This window comes from Ornithorhynchus anatinus, chromosome 13 (genome assembly GCF_004115215.2).
Source record: "Ornithorhynchus anatinus isolate Pmale09 chromosome 13, mOrnAna1.pri.v4, whole genome shotgun sequence".
Taxonomy (NCBI): domain Eukaryota; kingdom Metazoa; phylum Chordata; class Mammalia; order Monotremata; family Ornithorhynchidae; genus Ornithorhynchus; species Ornithorhynchus anatinus.
Genome location: NC_041740.1, coordinates 33,564,643 through 33,587,319, shown reverse-complemented (window position 1 = coordinate 33,587,319; position 22,677 = coordinate 33,564,643). Strand labels below are relative to the sequence as shown.

At 40.6% G+C, this 22,677-nt stretch overlaps 1 protein-coding gene across 2 annotated transcripts in view; it reads right to left on the bottom strand.

Moving 5' to 3' along the window:
* USP6NL (USP6 N-terminal like) overlaps window positions 1-22,677 on the bottom strand; it is a 118,065-nt gene that overhangs the window by 20,945 nt on the left and 74,443 nt on the right. For both annotated transcript variants that reach the window (XM_029077564.2, XM_029077565.2), the window contains 5 exons: window positions 11,814-11,894; window positions 7,964-8,071; window positions 6,484-6,593; window positions 4,470-4,518; window positions 2,023-2,143 (listed from right to left, as the gene is read on the bottom strand). In XM_029077564.2, coding sequence (XP_028933397.1) covers window positions 2,023-2,143; window positions 4,470-4,518; window positions 6,484-6,593; window positions 7,964-8,071; window positions 11,814-11,894 — 469 coding nt within the window. The remainder of the gene's footprint in view (window positions 1-2,022; window positions 2,144-4,469; window positions 4,519-6,483; window positions 6,594-7,963; window positions 8,072-11,813; window positions 11,895-22,677) is intronic.

Sequence of the window (22,677 nt, the reverse complement as noted above, 5' to 3'; positions counted from 1 at the left end):
TTAAGTGCTTACTATGTGCCAAGCACTGTAGTAAGCGCTGCAGTAGATATAAGGTAATTGAGTTGGACAGTCCATGTCCCAAACGGGGCTCACAATCTGAATCCCCATTATACAGATGAGGTAACTGAGGCACAGAGAAGTGAAGTGACTTGCCTAAGGTCACACAGCAGACAAGGGCTGAGCTGGGATTAGAATCCAGGTCCTTCTGACTCCCAGGCCTGTGCTCTATTCCACTAGGCTACTAAACAAATATTCCAGCAGATTTAGCAGCACTTTACAAGCAAACCTGATGAACAGTTAAAAATGAAGAGGTTGCCTCAAAATACTGACTATGTTAAATGATGGTTCTCAGAAACAGGGCTTTTTTTTCCCCAAATAAGCAAACATCAACAAAAGCCATCACATTCCACTTCCCTATCCAGTAGATTTTGTGAGCCCAGTGTGGGACAAGAACTTTGTCCGATCTGATTATCTTGTTATTCTCCCACCCGGTGCTTACTAAAATGCTTGGCACACAGAAAGAACTTAACAAATAGCACAACTGTTAAATCAACAAGGTAGTAAAATCTGATATTTGTGTGGGGTATTGCAGAAAAACAGTACGGAGAAAGGAAAGTAATACAAAGTGTTGTGTTAATAACGAATCCAAAAGAAAGCAAAGGCAACTCAATACCCCGGTCCAAACACTGGACTGAAGAGGAATTTATCTTTTTTAAGAAGTTCCAGGTTTAAGGACATGAAATTTTCCCTCTTACATAGCCTGATGTGGAACAGAGAATGGGTCCAGCTTGATTATTTTGTGTCTACCCCACTAGTAAAATCATATAAATGCCATAATTCTTCCCCTCTAGACTGTAAGTTCATGGTGGGCAGGAAACATGTCTACCAACTCAGTTGTATTGTATTATACCAAGTGTTAAACAAAGTGTTCTACAAACAGTAAGCACTCATTAAATACCACTGATGATAATAAAAATAATGATTATTTACAACCCTCAAGGCGTGGTAAAATTTGATCATTTCTGGCCTGAGGAAAAAAAAAGAGATGCTTCAGCCAAAAGATGGAGCTTTGCTCCTTCATAGTTCAGGCTAGTCTCACTTCTCTGCCAAAAGATTAAACAAGTCCAAGGACTGGTGGTATAGTGGATTCCAGTGAGAAGAACTTCCGGCTATCAGATGACTGCCTAAACACTTGCTGGCCTATAGTAAGGGATAAGAACCATACGGAAAGACAGTAGCTGAGAGGTGAGCAGGAGACTGTAAACTCATTATGGACAGGGAATGTGTCTGCTAATTCTGTTGGATTGTACTCTCCCACAAGCTTAGTACAGTGGTTTGCACATAGTAAGTGCACAGTAAATAACATTGACTGATTGACTGAACAGGTATAAATAACAGGGATACTGAAATGGGACTTAAGGGGTAGGAAAAAAGGAACACATGGAAGAGATGGAGCAAAGGACAAGTGAGGGCATTATAGAGAAAATTGGTGAGAAAATAGGTTAAGAGAAAGTAGAGCAGGAAAGGTTTGGGAGATGGATGATGATAAGTTTCTGGCACAAATTTTCAGGGAGAATATTAATTTTTCTAAGCCAATGTCTTTTTTTATTGTAAACCCAAATTACTCTGACACAGCTTTGAAATCCACACCATGTCCACATTAATGTCATGTAGTTCTAAATTTTGTGAGGGATTAGAACTTGTAAAAAGCAAGCAGAGGGCAAAATTATAAACACAAATGTGCAGAACTTGACTTTCATTCAGCCATTACATGTGCAAGTCATAATAAATAGGGTTTGGAAAAAGACTAACATAACATTTTGTCTATTATTAAAATTGTGCTAAAATGGCAATCCTGAAAACTCTATTTTCACATTTTAAGAAAAATACATTTAAACACTATTTCAAGAAGTCTTTCACAGAAGACTTGGTGGTTGTTTTCTTCACTGAATTAATACCTTTAATGGGTTTTTTAATATGATTACAATCTTCTCTTTATTAGATAAAATTGGCATTCCTTACCATGCATAGCATATTTGGGTCCTGAAAGTAATTTCACCAAGGCCCAGAAAGCATCTTCTTCATTCATATACATGAGCAGCAAAGCTGTGATTTGGCTCATTCCCTGACAGTATCCAACCTCCTGAAGATTAAACAAGAGCAAAGGTTACAAAACGTTCTGTAACACTGGAAAAATACGAAGTTTACTCTGCTACCTGAAACGTGAGTGGGAGTTTTTGGCATCTCATTGTTTGCAAAGGTTGCTGTCTCCTGAAACCACAGCCCTTTACTAGATAACAAACAATCTGAACTTCACCTATGATATCTGCTGGCAGTATGGTCTAGTGGAAAGAGTAAGGGACTGAAACTCAGGAAGTGTTGGGTTTTAGTCCTGCCTCTGCCACTGGGACAGACGGCCCATCTCTGCTGTGTGACCTCGGGCAAGTCACTTAACCTTTCGTGCCTCCATCTCCTCAACTGTAAAATGGGGTGAAACCTGTTCTTCCTCCCTCTGAGGCTGAGCCCATGTGTGTCCAATCTGATTATTTTATAGCTTGCTCCAGCAGTAGCATGGTGCTTGACACCAAGGAAGCACTTAATGAATACTATGCTCCTGGTTGGGAGTCCTTCAGACAGTTCCAAGAACAACTCAGGTGCTGAGTCTCCACCAGTGCTGTTCTGTAGCACTGCTATTTGCAGTTCTAGAGGTGGTGGGGTGGCTGGACGAACCAGAAAAGGTGCCTTGAACCTATCTTTGAGATAGTTCCTGCCCAACCCACATTTTTATTGAGTTTATTCTCCATCCATGCTGCTACCACATTAATCCAAGCACTTATCCTAACCCACCTTGATTACTATATCAGCCTCCTTGCTGACCTCCCAGGCTCCTGTCTCTCCCCACTCCAGTCCAATACTTCACTCCGCTACCCAGATCATTTTTCTACAGAAATGTTCAGGCCATGTTTCGCCACTCCTCAAGAACCCCCAGTGGTTGTCCATCCACCTCTGAAACCAAATAGAAACTCCTTCCCATCAGCTTTAAATCACTCAATCATCTTGCCCTCTCCTACCTCACTTTGCTACTTTCCTACTACGACCCAGCCTGCACACTTTGCTCCTCTAAAGCCAACCTACTCACTGTACCTCCCTCTCGTCTATCTCGCCACCAACCTCTCACCCACGTCTTGCCTCTGGCCTTGAACACAACACCCTCTTCATATCTGACCGACAATTACTCTCCCAGGCTTCAAAGCCTTACTGAAGATATATCTCCTCCAAGGGGGCTTTCCTGACTAAGCCCTCTTTCCTTTTCTTCCACTCCCTCTGCATCGCCCTGACTTGCTCCCTTTATTCATCCTCCCTCCCAGCCCCACAGCACTTAAGTAAATATCCATAATTTACTTATATTAATGTCTGTCTCCCCCTCTAGACTGTAAGCTCGTTGTGGGCAGAGAATGTGTCTGTTATATTGTTATACTGTACTCTCCCAAGCACTCAGTAGTGCTCTGCACACAGTAAGCACTCAGTAGGTACAACTGATTGATTTACAAGCTTGGCTAATCCTGTAGTGCAAAAAATAATATCTGGGAGTAAAACCGTAAACAGAGACCTGAAGGCCAACGGGGATTTTGGTAGTTGTGCTTTAAGAAGTACGACCCTGAGCTTAAGTTACCAAAAAAAGGCAACCAACATGATCATGGAGATGGGGGGTATACTGAAAGAATTATGAAACTTCAGTCTGTTAAAATGAAGTTTGAGAGGGAATGTGACTTTGTTTACCAGGTCATTAGAATGACTGTAAGTGGAGCATGGAACTGTTGTTCATCAAAACTCTCAACACCAGGATTAGGGTTGAAAACCAATAAAAAGAAAACTTTACTCACTGAGCAGGTGATAAGCATATGGAATTTATTACCATAGAAAGAGGTGGAAACAGAATGTGTCAACAGGCTTAAGTAGGAAAAACAAATAAGACATTTTAACTTTTCTTCCCCTGGTACCGCAAATGACCAAACACTACAAGTCCAAGACTAAATTAAATTGTAACTTCGGGAAAGATGACAGCATTCCTTCCCTAAAGATGTAAAAATTAAAAGTTGCATTAAATGTAAATATTTTCTGCTATTATTTAACAAATGATTTCCTTTCCAAAAGCTTTATTTCCTGAAATATAACTTCCTGGGAAGCCTGTCTTTTGTCCCACTTCTGCAATGCTTTTTGACTTTGTCTTTTTCTGATACCAAATGGACATACTGACCAATAATCCAGGGAGGAATAAAAGCAATGATGTTTATATCATTATCCACATTATTGTTGCTTCTCCGGAAACAAAAAGTGGTTACGTATATGGCTGTCAGGCAGTGGTGACAAGAATGTAAGCATAAATATGTAGGCAAGTTTTATTTGTATGAATTTTAATTTATTAATTTACAATTTTATATGAAACACAGATAACTATCCCAACTTACCGTATTGTATATAGAATATGCAGCTAGAACATGGAATAAAGCCTGCTGCCTAGAGAAAATAAAAAGAGGTGAAATCAAATTATTGAATTGGTTTTCATTAAGAAATCTGAAAATGGGGCTTTCTGTCTCATATACTGGCTATGGAAGAGGCCGATCTGGGCCACACTACACTGTATTGTCTTAAATGTAATGACCTCACTCTATAAAGGATATGACGTTTCACAATTAATAATAATGATGGCATTTGTTAAGCGTTTATTATGTGCAAAGCACTGTTCTAAGCGCTGGGGGGATACAAGGTGATCAGACTGTCCCACGTGGGGCTCACAGTCTTGATCCCCATTTTACAGATGAGGTAACTGAGGCTCAGAGCTTAGAACAGTGCTTTGCACAAAGTAAGCACTTAACAAATACCCATATTTATTTTTAAGTGACTTGCCCAAAGTCACACAGCTGACAAGTGGTGGAGCCAGGATTAGAACCATGACCTCTGACTCCCAAGCCCAGGCTCTTTCCACTGAGCCACGCTGCTTCTCTAAATAATGTTGGTATTTGTTACAGCATTTACTATGTGCCAAGCACTGTTCTAAGCACTAGGGTAGATACAAGGCAAAGAGGTGGTCCCATGTGGGGCTCACAGTCTTCATCCCCATTTTAGAGATGAGGTCACTAAGGCCCAGAGAAATGAAGTGACTTGCCCAAGGTCACACAGCTGACAGATGGCTGAGAGGGGATTAGAACCTATGACCTCTGACTCCCCAGCCTGGGCTTTTTCCATTGAGCCACGCTGCTTCTCTAATTAAACACTGAACATTCTGTTGAAAAGAGTTTAAGAAGACAACCTACCCCTCATCTACCCAAGTTAGCTAGATTACTCCAACCTCCAAAATCCTCATTCATTCGTTGGAAGAAAGAAATCACAGAGAGGAGAGCATACTGTTTTGTGGATAGACCTCAGAATCTGCATCTGTTATTCTCACTTATGTAAAATTGCAACAGTCTTATAAGGAATACTATTTTCTATTTTAATGTAATGCTTCCTTAAACATACCCTACATTTCTACGCCTTAACTAAATTTCTTTTAGACTTTTAGAAAATGGATTATACTAAATGCTGTAAGATTACAATGCTTGAAAGGAGCTCAAGAAGTCCGCCCGCCTTAACTTAAACCTTCCTAGGTGTTTATCTGCCTTATTCTTAACACGTCCATTCAGCCAAGAACTTTGATCATTGTTATTGCCTATTAAGCATAGAATCTTGTTCAGCAGGAAAATCTGATGATGATGTCATGTCATACTTATGGAAAAGACAAACTCACTTAGTTCCACTTTTCAGAGTTTGAAATTATTTACAACTTTGGTATCTTAGAACCCACATCAAATATTGTGTTCAGAAATGGAACTGTACCTGGGGAGCTTCTACACTAGAGTCCCAGCTTGTAAGGGTTCACTTATAGGGGCTTGAAAGTCCATTTTCAATCCCACTCCCTAGGCTCAACACAATGGTTTCTGGAAACCATTTGAAAATGCCTCAACTTCTCCTTTTCTGCCTGCTACATAGAAAATAAGTCTCTCAGGGATTTAGAACCTGAAAGAGAAGTCGGGTTGGGGAATTATTTTGTTTCCTGGGATTTTTGTTGTTGTTGTTGTAGTTATTAATGCTTAGGGTTTTCCTCCACAAATTCACCCTGGTGCAACTGTTTCATAGGGGATATTCTCAAAAATAAACTTAATTTTAAACAAAACCAGAGAAATACTGTAGCCCTTTTCTATTTTGCCACGACTCTGAGAAATTGCATTCGGGTTGCTGGTCTCCCAATACCTGTCAGAATCCCTTCCACGTTACTTGTCCAATCACAAAAATCTTTGAGTCTGTGATGGAGTTAGTCCCATTATTCCTAATCTATCTCCAGAACTTTGCTTTTAGCTCTTTCCTGATTATGTTCAAGACTGCACAATCAATTAAGCCTATTTACAAGTGACCTAATGTCATACAACTTTAAACTTTACTTACTTAACTCCATATCGGTCTCTAAACATAATATGGTCCCTATATGTCCGGTTGACATCAAGATCAATTTGTCTGATGTCAGGTGAACATCCTCGTGCTCGATGTTTCAATTTCTAAGGAAAATTGAGGCAGATATTTGTTACAAATAGAAAAATATTGGCAACTTTTGAGAACAATTTGACAAGAGGGAGCAAATTAAATTCTTCAAAAATTATTTAGAATCCAAAAACATTGAGGAAGCTTCTGGACTTTTCTAATGCACTACAGTAACCAAAATTATATTAAACATATTTATTCAATGAAAATACAAAATATGTGAGCAGATGGTGAAAATGCATAAATAACTCTCTATGACGTGCATATATGAAAACCTAATTATTTTAACCACATGCACTGTTTATGAATACCTCCTATGCAAGCTGTATATCATCCTCAAATAAAAAACACCCCACAAAATTACAGACAAATCGATTTAAATTTATGAGTGTCTTTATTTTGTATTGCTCCAAGATGACTTCCTATTTTAACAATGTATTCCAGAGTACCTAGGGCTGCATTAGTTGTTTACTATTTCCCAAGACCAGGCTTTAGACCCTTTTCTAATGGCTATTATGAACAGAGAGTGAGATTTTTCTAGATATATTTTAGAATGATTTTAATGACTATATTTAAAAATAATTATATTTGTACAACAGTTTGTTAAAAATCATATATTTTATCATAAAATATTTTTATTTTACCTATTGGCATATTTTTATCACACTCAACTAAGGAAAATTTAGAGCAAGATTCTAAACTCTACGTTACACTTCACTTATCTCCTTATTGAAGGAGTTCCCCTATAAGAACAATGGGTAAGCTTTGATCCGGAGACTTCAGACGTGAAGAAGTGTACAGAGGAACTGATTGTTATGCTAGTGGCTTACATGGTGGCATTTGCCCATTTTTGTCCCTGCCAGTCATTTTTCCCATTGGGGCACAGAGTACAGCAAGTGAAAGACCCTTCACGGATGCAGTCCATGTCCCATAGGGGGCTCACAATGTTTATCCCCATTTTACAGATGAGGAAACTGAGGCACAGAAAAGTGAAATGACTTGCCCGTGGTCACACAGCAGACAAGTGGCGGAGCTGGGATCAGAACCGAGGTCCTCCTACTTTACAGGCCCAAGCTCTACCTACTGTGCCACGCTGCTTCCCTAATATGCCTAGACATTTTTATTTTTTCTAAGTCATCCTATGTGAATGGCTCTTGATAGTGACAAATTGAAGAAAAACGTTTGCAATGGACCATTTGAAAGTCTAGTAGCTGTGTAGGAACTTTAAAATCTTAAGTAAAGAATATATAAGGAGTTAAACAATTTTCACAGTACAGGTAGTCTAAATGTAATTAAATATACTTTATATTGCTTTTAAGATAGAAAGGTAAAGGTTTCTGCTTCTTAATTTGAAAATTCAAGTCCAACTGATTGAAAATGTACTCACATTATAAAGGTCTCTTGTTTCGTCTTTCATTTTAGGGACATCGAGAAGTAAAGCCCAGACTTCACCTCTGAGCTGTAGTGGAATTCCTTTATAAATCCTTCGTTGAAACTGATGAAAAGAAAAATAAATTGAATGTTAGAAACTGACAAAAGCTTAGAATTTCAAAGGTATGGCCAATGTATCACCTAACTTAATGCTGCTTGGCCAAAAATAAATTACAAAGTTTGATTAATTTTTTGTACTTTTAAAGCACACACAATTGTTCATTAATCCACATCTAATCCCTATATGGCAGGTCAATATTACAGCATCTCCACTTTAAAGATGTATTTAGTGAATCCATATCAGAATAAAGTCTGGGAAGCAGCATGGCCTAGTGGAAAGAGCATGGATCTGGGAGTCGGGGGGCCTGGGTTCCAATCCTGGCTCTGCCATTTGTCAGCTGTGTGACTTTGGGCATGTCATTTCCCCTCTTCTGCCTCAGTTACCTTATCTGCACATTGGGGGTTATGACTGTGAATCCTAAGTGGCCAGGGACTAATCCAATCCAATTATCTTTTACCTACCCCAGTGCTTCGTATGGCACCTAGCACATAATAAGCAATTAACAAATACCATTTTTAAAAAAAAGCCTTGAACCTCAAGAGGCCTGAGGTTCACTGCTTCACCCTAAACAATCATTTAAAAAACACTCTTTCACGTCCTTAAAAGCTACCTTAGATAATAAACTGCTACAAAACTCATTAGGATTCGCTGACCAGTAGCTGGATCGGACCCCACATGTCCATAAGTTTGTTGAACAATTAGATCAGCAAGCTGGAGGATTTTTATTCACTTGGGATATGACTGTTTTTGAACGCATCCCTTGGCATAGTCCTGGAGCCTCTCTGGACTGTATGATCCATGTTGGGGCTTCCTATGGCCATTTCATTTATTTATTTATTTCATGCTGTCACTTGACATCCTCTTTCACCACCCCTAACTTCCTATTAGGCTCTTCTCATTTGCAGCACCTGTCCCTGTGGCTAAATCAATCTTACCCTTAATCCAAATAGTTTCACCAAAGCAACAGAAAATATCCACCTGCTCTTTCCATTTAAGGATAGGAACTAGAGGTTGGGGAGGGAGATCTCTTGTCAGTTGATACTAGGCAAGTTATAATTTGCTTGTGTCAGGCAAACTAGAAGACGCTTGGCTAGCCAATAGTCCCTTACAAGTGTTTGAGGATACTGACAGATATGGAGTTGAAAAAGAAATTACACACCTGTAAAAAAAAAAAAAAAAGTAAACAGCTTATTTTCCCTCCTCTTTAGACTGTGAGCCCCATGTGGGAGAGGGACTGAGTTCAACACTCCATGCTGAGAAACAGTGTAGCCTAGTGGATAGAGCACGGGTTAGGATCTGGGTTCTAATCCCAGCTCTGCCACTTGTTTGCAGTGGGACCTCGGCCAAGTCACAAGGCCTCTGGGTTCAGTTCCTTCATCTGTAAAATGGGGATTAATCCTATCAGGCTCCATATGGGGCAGGGACTGTGTTCAAAATGGTAAGTTTGTATGTACCCCAATGATTAGTACTGTACCTGGCACATAGTAAGCTGCTTAACAACTACCATTAAATAAACCTGATAAACTTGTATCTATTCCTGTGCTTAGAACAATGTTCAACACAAATTGTTTAACAAATACCATAATAACCAATCGATAATATATTACAATTAAATTATTATAATAATAGTAATAATGTTAAATATGTACAACACATTTCAGGATATTCTTGGTTCTACCCAAATACATGGTTTCATTAGGTGTTTTGGCTAGGTCATGATAGCAGAACTAGAGAAAACTCTTCTAACAACATGTGCCTTTTTGTACAGCGTGATATGGTGCCCAAAGAAATGGCTGGCACGTGCAATGTGGAACATCTGTGGTGGGGTGAGTTATTATGATAATAGCTATGATGTGAATACTATGATGTGAATTTTCTATGATATGAGAGTTCTGCAAAAATGCAACCTTTTCACTATATAAGGACTGGGCATAGTTCCAATCCATTAATATACAGCTCTCATCGCCGCACATTTTGATTACTAAAATAGCTTCCTTGATGGCCTCTCTGCCTCCAGCCTCCCTCTGTCTAGTCCATCCTAAATGCAACAATATAAATCATCTTTTTAAATAGCAATTAGATGACACTCTCCATCTCCAAGACTAAAGTTCTTTGTGACTGTACCACCTCTATCTGACAAAAATATGCCAGCAATAATCTTTTGGTAGATGGACTCAGTACTGTATCCTAAAACACTTTCATTATTAGAGATGTTATTTTAAAAACTATGTATTAAGTCTCCAGAAAATTCATGTTTAGATTTAAGACATTTTCGGGACTGTTATTTATCTAGGGCTTTATGCCAACAGAATTGGTAATGAGAACAAGCTCAATTTCTTTAAACAAAAAGCAAAAGCTAGGGAACTTCTTAAATAAGTCCTAAAAATTAAAGTGCAGAGTGTGAATTGGAAGAGTTTAGAAGATACTTTCTGATTCACACCAGTGTCCCATATATCCCCTAATGCTACTGTCATTGTTGCAGGAAAGTATTCTTAAATTTAAAAAAGAGTTCTGGTAAAATTTATCAGAATTAAAAATGCATTAATCAGTTTCTCTTTGACTGTTGCATTGCCTAATGCATATTAATTCATAGAACTTTAATATGCATGTTAATTTTTAGAGGAATCTAAGAGATATTTCCTTGAATACAGGTGCAGCAGAAAAGGGAGTGTACATCCCCTCTTTCCCCTTTCCTTGGGCAAGTCTATTCACTTCCCTGTGACTCAGTTACCTCATCTGTAAAATGGGGATTAAGACTGTGAGCCTCATGTGGGACAGAGTATGTGTCCAAACCAATTATGTTGCATCTACCCCAATGCTTAGTTCAGTGCCTGGCACATAGTAAGCACTTAACAAATGCCATAAAAAAAAAAAAAGATTTTCACAAACCTGCACATTTGGGAATGGTCCCATCCCTTCTTATCAGTGATATCCTTAAGAAGCTACGTAAAATTTAGATATGTTTTCCTCTTCTCCCATTTCTACCTTTATGTACTCCCTTACCTTAACTATTCCACAGAACCAGAATAAACTTTCATTTTCACTGCTAGTATTTTCCTACAAATCCTTATTCTTGGTGCTTTCTTTACCTGTGATTTATTTTAATGTCTGTCTACTATTTAACTGTAAGCTCCTTGAAGGCAGGTATCATAACCATCAACTGTTTTGTACTTGTCCGTGTGCTCAGTATTGTGCGCTGCACAAAGTTAGAGCTCAATAAATACCAGTGATTAACTGATTTGTTGGAGGATGTAAGAATAGATTTAAAGGACATTATCCGCCCTAAGTTGATAAAGAATCTTTCAAGCTATCACAACTTCATGCTTATGCAGTCAATATTAAATTTACCCAAGCTAATAAATAAAACATACACGCTGTTATTTAAGCAGAAAGAGAGGTATATGCTCTAGAACGCAAAAACCCTAGATAACCAGGGTCACACATTTTACATGATCTTGTTTTATTATGTAATCCAACAAATATTAAATCAGTTAACCTCCATATGCCTCTTATTTTATCTTCCAACACCGCTTTTTACAAGTGTTAAGGCAAAAGTTAATATTGCTCTTCAAGGCTTGAGGCAAACTTTTAAGAAGAAGATATAAAGCATATTCAAAATGGCATAAAGATGTCTATTAAATCTTGCAGCACTGAGTTTTACAATCTTTTTTCTCCATTTAAATGATTTTATATTCAGATAGACATTTTGGAAAATCATCTATATACAGGGTTACTCTTTATTTACCTTTTCAGTGTTCTTGTATTTTTCCCAGCCTTTCAGCATTTTTAGCCATTTTGTCGTTCTTTCGATCTCCAGCTGTTTTTGCTGGGGGGTGAAAAAAATGATCATTTGCCTCCTTTCAACCCATAATTGCTTTCATTACGTGCTCCTATTCACAAAGACAGTGCTACTAAAAAGAGTTTCTCCGGGTATGGATCAGCAGGACTAACCAGCTAGCAGTCACTGGGTAGGGAGTCAAAATTCTCTCCACTGCAGCCAGTGGTTGTTAGGTAAACCTTCTTTTATAAATTCTCACCCAACCTTCCCCATATTCCCTATTCCCTCTCCCCTGCTGTGTCACTTCAAACTCCGAACACTCAGACTTTTTTCTTCACTAACTGAATTGTACTTTCCAAGCACTTAGTACAGTGCTCTGCTCATAGTAAGTGTTCAGTAAATGCAATTGAATGAATTGAATGAATGCCCCTGTCCTGCTAATACAATCTGTCCCACCTCTCGCCACTCCGGTCCCCCAAAGTCATGTAAGGGCAGGGCCAAGATCCCTATTTCTGCTGCACTTGCCCCATTCCTAGCCCCTTGAGTTTAGGATAATCGGAATGGCCTGGGCTGGGAGAGGGCTGACCCAGCAGGAATGGAGTTGGAGAGAGATTAGGTTTTTGTTTTATGTTGATAGTGGTGGGGGAATTCATTCATTCAATCATATTTATTGAACGCTTAGTGTGCAAAGCATTATACTAAGGTTAGGAAAGAACAGTACCACAACAGACACATTCCCTGCCCACAATGAACTCATAGTCTAGAGGGGGAGGCGGACATTAATATACATAAGCACATAAATAAACTACAGATATATACAGATGTGCTGTGGGGATGAGATGGAGGATAAATGAAGGGAACAAGTCACAGCAGTGCAGAAGGGAATGGGAGAAGAGGAGAGGAGGGCTTAGTCAGGGAAAGCTTCTTGGAGGAGATGTGCCTTCAAAAAGGCTTTGAAGTGGGTTAGAGCAATTATCTGCCTGATAATGAGGAGGGAGAGCATTCCATGCCAGTTGTAGGATGTGGGTGAGAGATGGGCGCATGGACGAGATCGAGGTACAGTGAGAAGGTTAGTGTTAGAGGGACCAACTGTGCAGTCTGAGCTGTAGTAAGAGAGTAGCGAGGTGAGGTAGGAAGGGGCAAGGTGATTGAGTGCTTTAAAGCCAATGGTGAGGAGTTTTTGTATGAAGTGGAGAGAAGTTGGGGTTGGGTGGAAGGGTAAGGGATGGTTTTATTTTTAGTGAAAAGACAAACAAGGCAGGTTTGGGATTTGAGGATAGAGGACTCATCCAGCAGGAGTGAAATGCCCTCTATATAGTGACGAAGATGCAAGCTTTAAAGAGGTGTGGGGAGAGTTGAAACAAAAAATTTACATTAGGACTGCTGGCAATCAGAGGGGAGAATCCTGATATTTTTGAAACAGCAACCGATTTTCCCACCTGGAGCCTTACAAACAGGCTTCAGTGACATTTTCTCAAAATTTCAACTGGATTTCCCTCTATGCGAAGTACTATTATAGGGCTGGATTACCTATCACAGGGGTACACAGGGTTTAAGTCCAGGGGTTCCCAGCTCACGGGTGCCCCCAAACATCCCACAATGTGAATCTCACTGTCTCTATAGCCCCTACAAAAGCCACCCTCAAATGTGGCCAGCAAGAACTTGTGTAACCCCCAAAATCACTCCTCCTCCAGTAAGGGAGCTCCCACCCATCCCTAAAGGGCTGTTCTATTTCCAGGGACCATCTGGCATGTGACTGGCAGAGAAGCCTGTGCTTGAGTGGGAGGAAGTGGGCGAGCAGCAGTGTGGCTTAGAGGATAGAACACAGGCCTGGGAGTCAAAGGACCTGGGTTCTAATCCAGACTCCACCACCTGTCTGCTGTGTGATCTAGGGTAAGTCACTTAACTTCTCTGTCCCTCAGTTATCTCATCTGTAGAATGGGAATTAAGACTGCGAGCCCTATGTGGGAGAGAGACTTCCTCTTGTATCTACCCCATCGTTAAGTAGAGTGCCTGACACATAGTAAGCACTTCACAAAGACCGTAAAAAAAAAAAGGGAGAGATAGGCCATGGAGGGCACTGAGGGCAGGTAGGTTAAGACGGTGGGAAGAGAAAGGGAAGACATCTTTGGGAAAGGAGGCAATGGAGCCCACAGGTTGGCCGATCCCATCCCCCCAGTAGTGCTATCTGAGATAATAATGATGGTATTTGTGAAGCACTTTCTCTGTGCCAAGCACTGTTCTAAGCGCTGGGGTAGATACAACATAATCAGGTTGTCCCTCATGGGGCTCACACTCTTAATCCCCATTTTACAGATGAGGTAACTGAGGCACAGACAAGTTAAGTGACTTGCCCAAAGTCACACAGCTGACAAGTCGCGGGGCCGGGATCAGAACCCACGACTTCTGACTCCCAAGCCAGGGCTCTTTCCACTAAGTCACGCTGCTTCTCAGCTGCTTCTCCATCTCTCAAGGTTGGATGGGATGGCATCTAACCCTGAGATGCTACCTGGAACCATGCCTGGGCAGGGTTTCTTTGCCTATCAGCAGCAATCACCTCTATTCCCGCTCTTCTGCCAATGCTCAACAATATCACATGCCACGTGATGCAAAGTAGCCAGGCACCATGGTGGCAGCCTCGCAAAATCGATTAGTCCCGGACCCTGCTGGGGCTGGACCTGTCCTTGCTGGCGCCAATAACACCACCACCAGATCGGAAGTTAATGGAGACTCTTACTTAAAAACTCGCATTTGATTGGGGCTGGTAGCAGGGGGAGGGCTGTCAAGTACTTCAGCTGTTTCGAATCACTGACTACAAGCCTAAATCTTTTATAAAAACTCCCCAGTCTAGAGGTAATTCAATGATAGCCTCAAATATCAATTTTAAAATTACAGTAATTTTTTCCAATTTTCTCTTTGCAAGATGGCTTTTATATCTTCCCAAATGTATGGGCTTTAATCCTCGGTGCATCATTAACTATATCTAGAGTACATGTCTTGAGAGGCAATTTGACTCCACTTTGTCTATTGCCTGACATACACCACGATACTAACAGGACAGGTAAGCATCGCTATTAAAAGAAATGCTAATTCTCACCATCCCTGGTACATTAACAGGACGGGCAGGTTTCCCCATCAGTGCACAAAAAATTTAAATAACTTATTTTTTAACCAAGAAATGGAAGACGTACCAAAATATTTATAAATCTGTTTAATGGAATACCTATGAACAACTTGAAGCTTCCTTTCTTAAAGGAGGACAACTAAAGCACTTTTGAACAAATGATAATTTCCCTTGGCAAAGGATCTCCTCCCCTGTGCCGAAGGAATTTTCACACAGAGCCCCGTCAAAAGATTAGGTATAGTACTCATGATGCTGTCCCCTGTAGACTGTAAGATCGCTGTGGGCAAGGGACACACATATCTTCCCTCTCTGTTGTACTGTACTTTCCCAAGCACTCAATACAGTGCTCTGCACACAGTAAGCACTCAATAAATACCTCAGACTGACTGTTAGGGATTTAGCACACCGCAGCTGGTATACGAATATCTTTCATTTCAAACCTCAGTGGGATCTTGACATTTAATTAGTGTTTCTGTTTTAACTGTGACTTTGGAAAAGACAGAAGCTGTGAAGTATTAAGATTTACCTATGATTCCGTTTAATATTTCCATTCTTACTCCTGGCTCCCCTCTAATTTCTGCAAAATTTGAATTCCTTTCTCCACCCACAGGAACACACCAAAGAGTTCCCACCAACCCAAGGGTATAATACAGGATATTTTGCCAAGAACAATCCTGCTGTGTTCTAACAGGTCTTTCACCATCTTTCATTTTTATAACTATGAAACTATCCATGAATTGTTTTAGGAAGCAACTCTTTTTTTTTTTAAGAAGGAAAAAACATATTTCTACAATACTAATGCTTGCCACCTAAATAGCTGATTAAAAATGCTATTAAATCTTTACCACAGAGAGATGAGAGTCATATCCAAATGAGAATACGGATAACAGAGTACTAGCTTTACTTTTTATTAAATTCCCTTTACAAGAAAGGAAGTAAAACAGCTGCAAGTGAAGGGGGTTATTAGCCCCAAGTTCAACATCCAGACCATATTTTTGTAGATGCCTAACCATCTTTCTTTTTCTTACAAGAAAATGGCTACATTATTTCTATCCTATGGCCAGAATCCATCTTCCAACATTTTGTGGTTCACGATTTCTGTAACTGCTGTAAAGTAACGTGCAGGATAGACCCATAGATTTTTTTTAAAAAACTCATAGCAGCATTCCATTGCAGCCCACGCAATTTCCAAACCAAAATTATAACAGTAATTTTGATAGCAGTTTAGATGGCTGAAAGAAAGTTGATTCATGGAGGGAATTATAATCATGATCTTTCTATCCTAGCATGATAGAGCAGTCTGATTCGACACTGACGCATGGGTTGAACTTACGTCAGAGAGGCACTTACAAGAGCCCTGTTAAATTGTTATTCTTTTGGTTTCATACTATTAACCCAACATACTTGCCATTTGCTCTCTGACATAACAGCTCATGAAACCACAGAACACTGAGGTTTCCTCCTTTCAAACTGTGTCAAATCAGTTTTTGTTAAAGAAACAATGAGGACCTTTACCCCAGTGGCTGAGGAAGTTTAGAACCCCTCAAAGATGGCATCTAATTAACATTTTAACATATGCTTACTCCCTGTTAATGCTCCAGGAAATATCTCCAACTTTTATGATGGAGAAACCAAGGTGGAAAAGTCAACTAACTTTCCCAGTTGCAATCTGTAAATCTGGATGGGTCTATGTTGGGCCAGCAATTCACTTTTGGGGTCCTAAAGATTTGTCTGATTCTCCTGTCTATAAAGACCATGTGAATTATTCATTGGCATTTGTGAAATGTTCATTAGCATTTCAAGGCAACCACGGAGTAATTTCTATAAGTCTATAAAATCTGATTGATGGACAGTGTCAGGCTGAGTAAGACCGAGGGGATATTTTCCTTCTAGCTTGGCTGAATCCAGATTGTATTCTTTATTTTTCCCCATCTCTTTTTTTTCTTCAACACAATGCAATTCAGGTGGCTTGAATTTGGGGAGGACGGCTCTGCAAATTAAAGGATGATATTAGGATTGAGCCCATTATATTCAATTATTACCATTTTTTGTTCATTTAAAAGGTGGGAAACAAGAGCTTCAAATTACAGAACCTGCTTTTACCATTACTAAATGTCATGCCTTCAAATCTCAGAATAATTTGTTGAGATAAGGTAAATAGCAGGTCTGACCTACTTTAGGAACACTGAATAAGAATCAAACTTGGCAAACTTCTCATCCTCTCTAAACCTGGTCTTCCTCAGACTCTCAACATTTCTCTTGACTGGCTTCCTTCAGTTTCTGCACCTACAGGTGGGTTATAGTATTCTGTATCCCTCTCCATACATCTTTTATCCAATGTAAAAAAACATATTCATGCATTTTTGGCATGACAGAAGCCTAGCACTGAAGGACACCATGTGGAGTCATCTAACCCCCTCTAGACTGTAAGCTCACTGTGGGCAGGAAATGTGCTTGTTATATTGTTATACTATACTTTCCCAAGTGCTTTATTTAGTACAGTGCTCTGCACACAGTAAGAGTTCAATATATCAACTGATTGATCAATTGATTCCCTTCCCCTCCATCCCCATCCTCAAGCCGGTCTCCAGGCAGATATATTAGTACACTGCTCTGCACAGAGTAAGTGCTCTATAAAAGCTATTGATTGATAAGACTCTCGAACACTGCATTCAAATTTCAATAACTGTTATTAAAATTAAGGCACTTCAGTGAGCATACTGTATGGACTTTTTTTCATGTGTTTGAACAACTGTAAAATAAGCACCATTTGTTAAGGGAAATAGTTTGAGGTGTTAAGAATTTACTTTAATTTACTTTAATTTTCTTTTTTTGGTAATTTGGCCTGTTGTTACTGCCCAGTGAACAATATTTCAATATTAGGAATGGTCATTTCAGTAAAAAGCTATAATGGGATTTTCATTGGAAAAGGATAAAACCTTACAATTTGAGGCAGAATTAATCAAAAAGGCAACTAATCTGAATGGACTGACTTCATACCTACGATTCGAACATTGGGGCAAAGAAATGCAAGAGAGGTTATTTTCCCTAAAATCAGTTGTCTGGCTAGTTTCCTTAAAAGTGCATTATGCATATCAGCAGTAGAGTTGGAACTGAATCAAGACACATCTAAGGGTCAGCAGATCCAAATCTTTCCTGACCACATCCACCCTTGGCTGCTCCCTATGGGGCCTTTTTTATTGTCACAAATGTGCCAGAGTTTTAGTCCAAGTTTATCTACATATTCATCTTTTCATTCTCTTCTCCCTGTCTGTCACTTATTTGGGTTCATCTTTCCACCTAGACAGTAAGCTCCTTGAGGGCAAAGATCATATCGACTGATTCTTCTGAGAAGCAGAAGCCCATCTCCTGATAAGCAGTCTGGGGTAGTGGATAGAGCATAGGCCTGGAAGTCAGAGGGTCATGGATTCTAATCCCAGCTCTCGCATTTATCTGCTGTGTAGCCTTGGGCAAGTCACTTCACTCTGGGCTTCAGTTACCTCATCTGTAAAATGGGGACTAAGACTGTCAGGCCCTTGTGGAATAGGGACTGTGTCCAATATGATTTGTTTGTATTCACCCCAGCTCTTAATACAGTGCCTGGCACACAGTACGTACTTAAATACCACAATTATTATTATTCTGATGACTTCTCCTAAGCATTCTGTAAGGTAATCAGTACACAACAGACACTCAATGAATAAAGACTAATCGATGTGCAGAGGATTCAGTTCTCTTACAAATCAATCGATGGCCTTTACTGAGGGCTTACTGTATGCAGAACACTAAACTAAGAGCTTGGGAAAGTACAATAGATTTGGTAGACACAATTCCTGCCCACCCACACGGAGTCTAGAAGGAGAAACATAATAAAATAAGTGGCAGAATGTATAGTAATGTACATAAGTGCTGTGAGGCCGACAGTGGGTGAATATCAAGAGCTAAAGGGTTACAGAAATAAATGCATAGGTGACCCAAAAAGGAGAGTGAGTAGGGGAAATGAGGGCTTAGTCAGAGAAGGCCTCTCAGAGGAGATGTGATTTTTCGGAGGGCTTTGAAGGTAGGGAGAGTGGTGGTCAGTTGGATATAAAGGGGGAGGGGGTTACAAGCCAGAGGAAATATGTGGGCCAGAGGTAAGTGGTGGAATAGATGGGATTGAGGTACAAAGATCAGATTGTCATTAGAAGAGTGAAGTGTGTGGGTTGGAATGTAGTAGGAGATCAACAAGATAATGTAAGCAGGGGAGAGCAAACTGAGTGCCTTAAAGTTGATGGTAAGGAGTTTCTGTTTCAGGTTCATGTGGATGGACAACCATTGGAGTTTTCAAAGGAGGGAGAATGTGTACTGGATAGGGTTTTTTTCCAGAAAAAATGATCTGCGTAGCACAGTGAAGTGTGTACCGAAAAGCGAAGAGACTGGAGGCAGGGAGGTCAGCAATGAGACTGATGCAGTAGTCAAGGTGGGATGCAATAAGTGCTTGGATCAGAATGGTAGAAGTTTGGAGGGGAAAAATGGGTGGAGTCTAGAGATGCTGTGAAGATGTGAACCACAGGATTTGTTGACAGAAAATGTGTGGTGGAACAAGAAATGTGCCGAGGATATTGCCTATGAACTTGTGCAAGAGGGAGGATGGTGGTGTTTTCGACATTGGTAAGAAAAATCGGGGTGTGTGTTGGGGGGACAGCCGGGGGGGCAGGGAGGGAGGTGAGTTGAAGCCTAGAATAAAGGTGATGGCCGGCACACGCTTCGGACCGATTCAGCATCACAGCAATCACAACATAAATTCCCTTCCTCCTCTCTCGCCCTGCTCCAGTCTATTCTTCATTCCGCTGCCCGGCTCATCTTCCTGCAGAAACGATCTGGACATGTCACTCCCTTTTTTAAACACCTCCAGTGGTTGCCTATCAACCTCCACTCCAAACAAAAACTCCTCACTCTAGGCTTCAAGGCTCTCCATCACCTTGCCCCTTCCTACCTCTCCTCCATTCTCTCTTTCTACTGCCCACCCCGCACGCTCTGCTCCTCTGCCGCCCACCTCCTCACCATCCCTCATTCTCGCCTATCCCGCCATCGACGCCTGGGCCACGTCCTCCCGTGGTCCTGGAATGCCCTCCCTTCTCACCTCAGATAATCTAATTCTCTTCCCCTCTTCAAATCCCTACTTAAAACTCACCTCCTCCAAGAGGCCTTCCCAGACTGAGCTCTCCCCCCTGCTCCCTCTACCCCCCCTCCACCTCTCCGCAGCTAAATCCTCTTCTCCCCCCTTTCCCTCTCCTCCTCCCCCTCTCCCATCCCACCCCCTCAGCACTGTACTGTCCGCTCGACTGTATATATCTTTATCACCCTATTTATTTTGTTTATTTTGTTTAATGAGATGTACATCACCCTGATTCTATTTAGTTGCCATTGTTTTATGAGATGTTCTTCCCCTTGACTCTATTTATTGCCATTGTTCTTGTCTGCCTGTCTCCCCCAATTAAACTGTAAGCCCGTCAAACGGCAGGGACTGTCTCTATCTGTTGCCCACTTGTTCATTCCAAGCGCTTAGTACAGTGCTCTGCACATAGTAAGCGCTCAATAAATGCTATTGAATGAATGAAATTGAAGTTTAATGGAGTAGTGCAAGGCTAAACCTCACCAGCAGGGGTCAGAGGTGCACCGAACTTCATAAAAAACCCCAGTACCAATCCCTCAGTTTGTACTAGGTTTTGGAAAACAAAATGAAACAGACATTTCAATCTGTCATATAAAGTATTTTAACTTCAACTGAAAGCGAAACAGGGAAATATTGGTGAGTAGTACACTGAAAATCTGCATCTGTGCCAGCCATTTCATACTAGTACCGCTCTACCCACCTTCAAAGCCTTCCTAAAATCACCTCTCTTCCAAGAGGCCTTCCCTTATAAGACTTATTTCCCCTAAGCATTGCTTATGCACCAGTCTGATGGAAAGAAGTAGGGGAAATAAAGGAGGAACTTGGGGGAATGACGTTTCAGGACTTCTTGGGTCTGCCAGGATGTAAATAATTTAACAGAAACGGAGCTAAGGTTCCCTTAGTAACTACTTTCCATTCCCCCAGCTGCTCCATCTATGATCCACGCTCCGATTTAGAGAGTTTGCTCTAGGGCACATGAGCTTGTTCTAGGAAAGACAGATGCTATCATTTTTGAGGCTTGAGGGGGAGATAGTGGGATTTTAGGGGTAGGAAATGATATTTCAATCTTCTGCAACAGTCTGTTGAGCTTACACAAGAAATAGTTTTGGATAGGATCCAAAGGACAAGGGATTTGCCTTCCCTACCCCCTACCCTTCGCGCTGTAAAACAGGTTTCATTCCTCCGTACAGCTGTACAGGATATTATACCTCCAAAAACTAGTCTGTCTTAAAGGGAGATAACCTTTCTCGACTAGACCTGATCCAACTCTGTATTATTTCTCAGGCATTAACTGTTGCCCTGCCCTCTAGTCAACTCTCTTCTCTTTGAAATTCTATTCAAAGTACAGAGGGATGAATTGGCAACAATTTTTTAAAATTCTCTCACTGACATCTCTTCATTCTTTCCACAGCAGATCAAATTTCTTATCATTTTAAAGGTTCCACACAACAAAGCTGGACTTAATTTCCCCCTCTAAATTTATGTTGTTCCTTTTTGCTTGTTTTTGTTTAAATCTAATCTAACTGTTCAAGGATAATACAATCTTACATTTGTTTATTTTGTAAATGAGTTTGGTCCCACTCATCAAGTATAGCTTAAAGCAAACAACCAGCCCTCTTTTTCCTCCATCGCTCCTAACCATTTCCTATTAGGCCCCGGTTCTCTAAAACTACAGCATATCCCCATTCTCATTTTAGTATCCTTCCACAAACTCACCCAAAGGGTTTTAAGGTTAGTTCCTACTAGAGGATTTTGAAAATGACTATGCTCCCCCCAAAATCCCGTGGACTTTCAAATGCAACCATGTTCTTTAAAGTCGGAACTCTACTGCTTTGAGCTGTGTCTGTGTCACTTACATTCATTCAATCATATTTATTAAGCACTTACTGTGTGCAGAGCACTGTACCAAGTGCTTGGAAAGTACATGATAAGTGGCACTTACAGAGCCAATCGGGGATGAGATGACAGCTCTGATTTCAATGCCCACAGAGTGAGCAGTTGGCTGAGACCACATCAAACTTGGAATTTCATGTCACCCTAAAGACAGTCAGCCCTAACAATCCAGCTGTAGCTGCAGTACAGAGCGCTGTACTAAGCACTTGGGAAAGTACAATATAAGAGTTAATAGACATTTTCCCTGCTCAGAATGAGCTTACAGTTTAGGGGGGAGACAGACATTATAAGTAAATAAAATTACAGCACGAAGGAGACCAGTGTGGGGCAGGGTCAGCAGGTAAGACTAAGAGAGAAATGAAAGTGAACACAAGCTTCCCACCACTTGTTGCTTGTCAGTTCCCTCGGGCTTTTGCCGCTGCTGGCATCCGTTAGCGGTGGGCAGAACAGCTCTGCACACAGTAAGCACTCAATAAATACAATCAAATGAATGAATGAATGCAGCAAAAACCCCGGGGGGTCAACAGAAAACCATGGCAGCAGTGCAGAGATTTTTCAACCTCCTTTTGCAGGCTTGCCCCTTCACTTACCTGGACCACCTGCCTCTTGGCCCATTCTGAGTAGAGAAAACATGATTGATTTTTCATTTATGAACAACC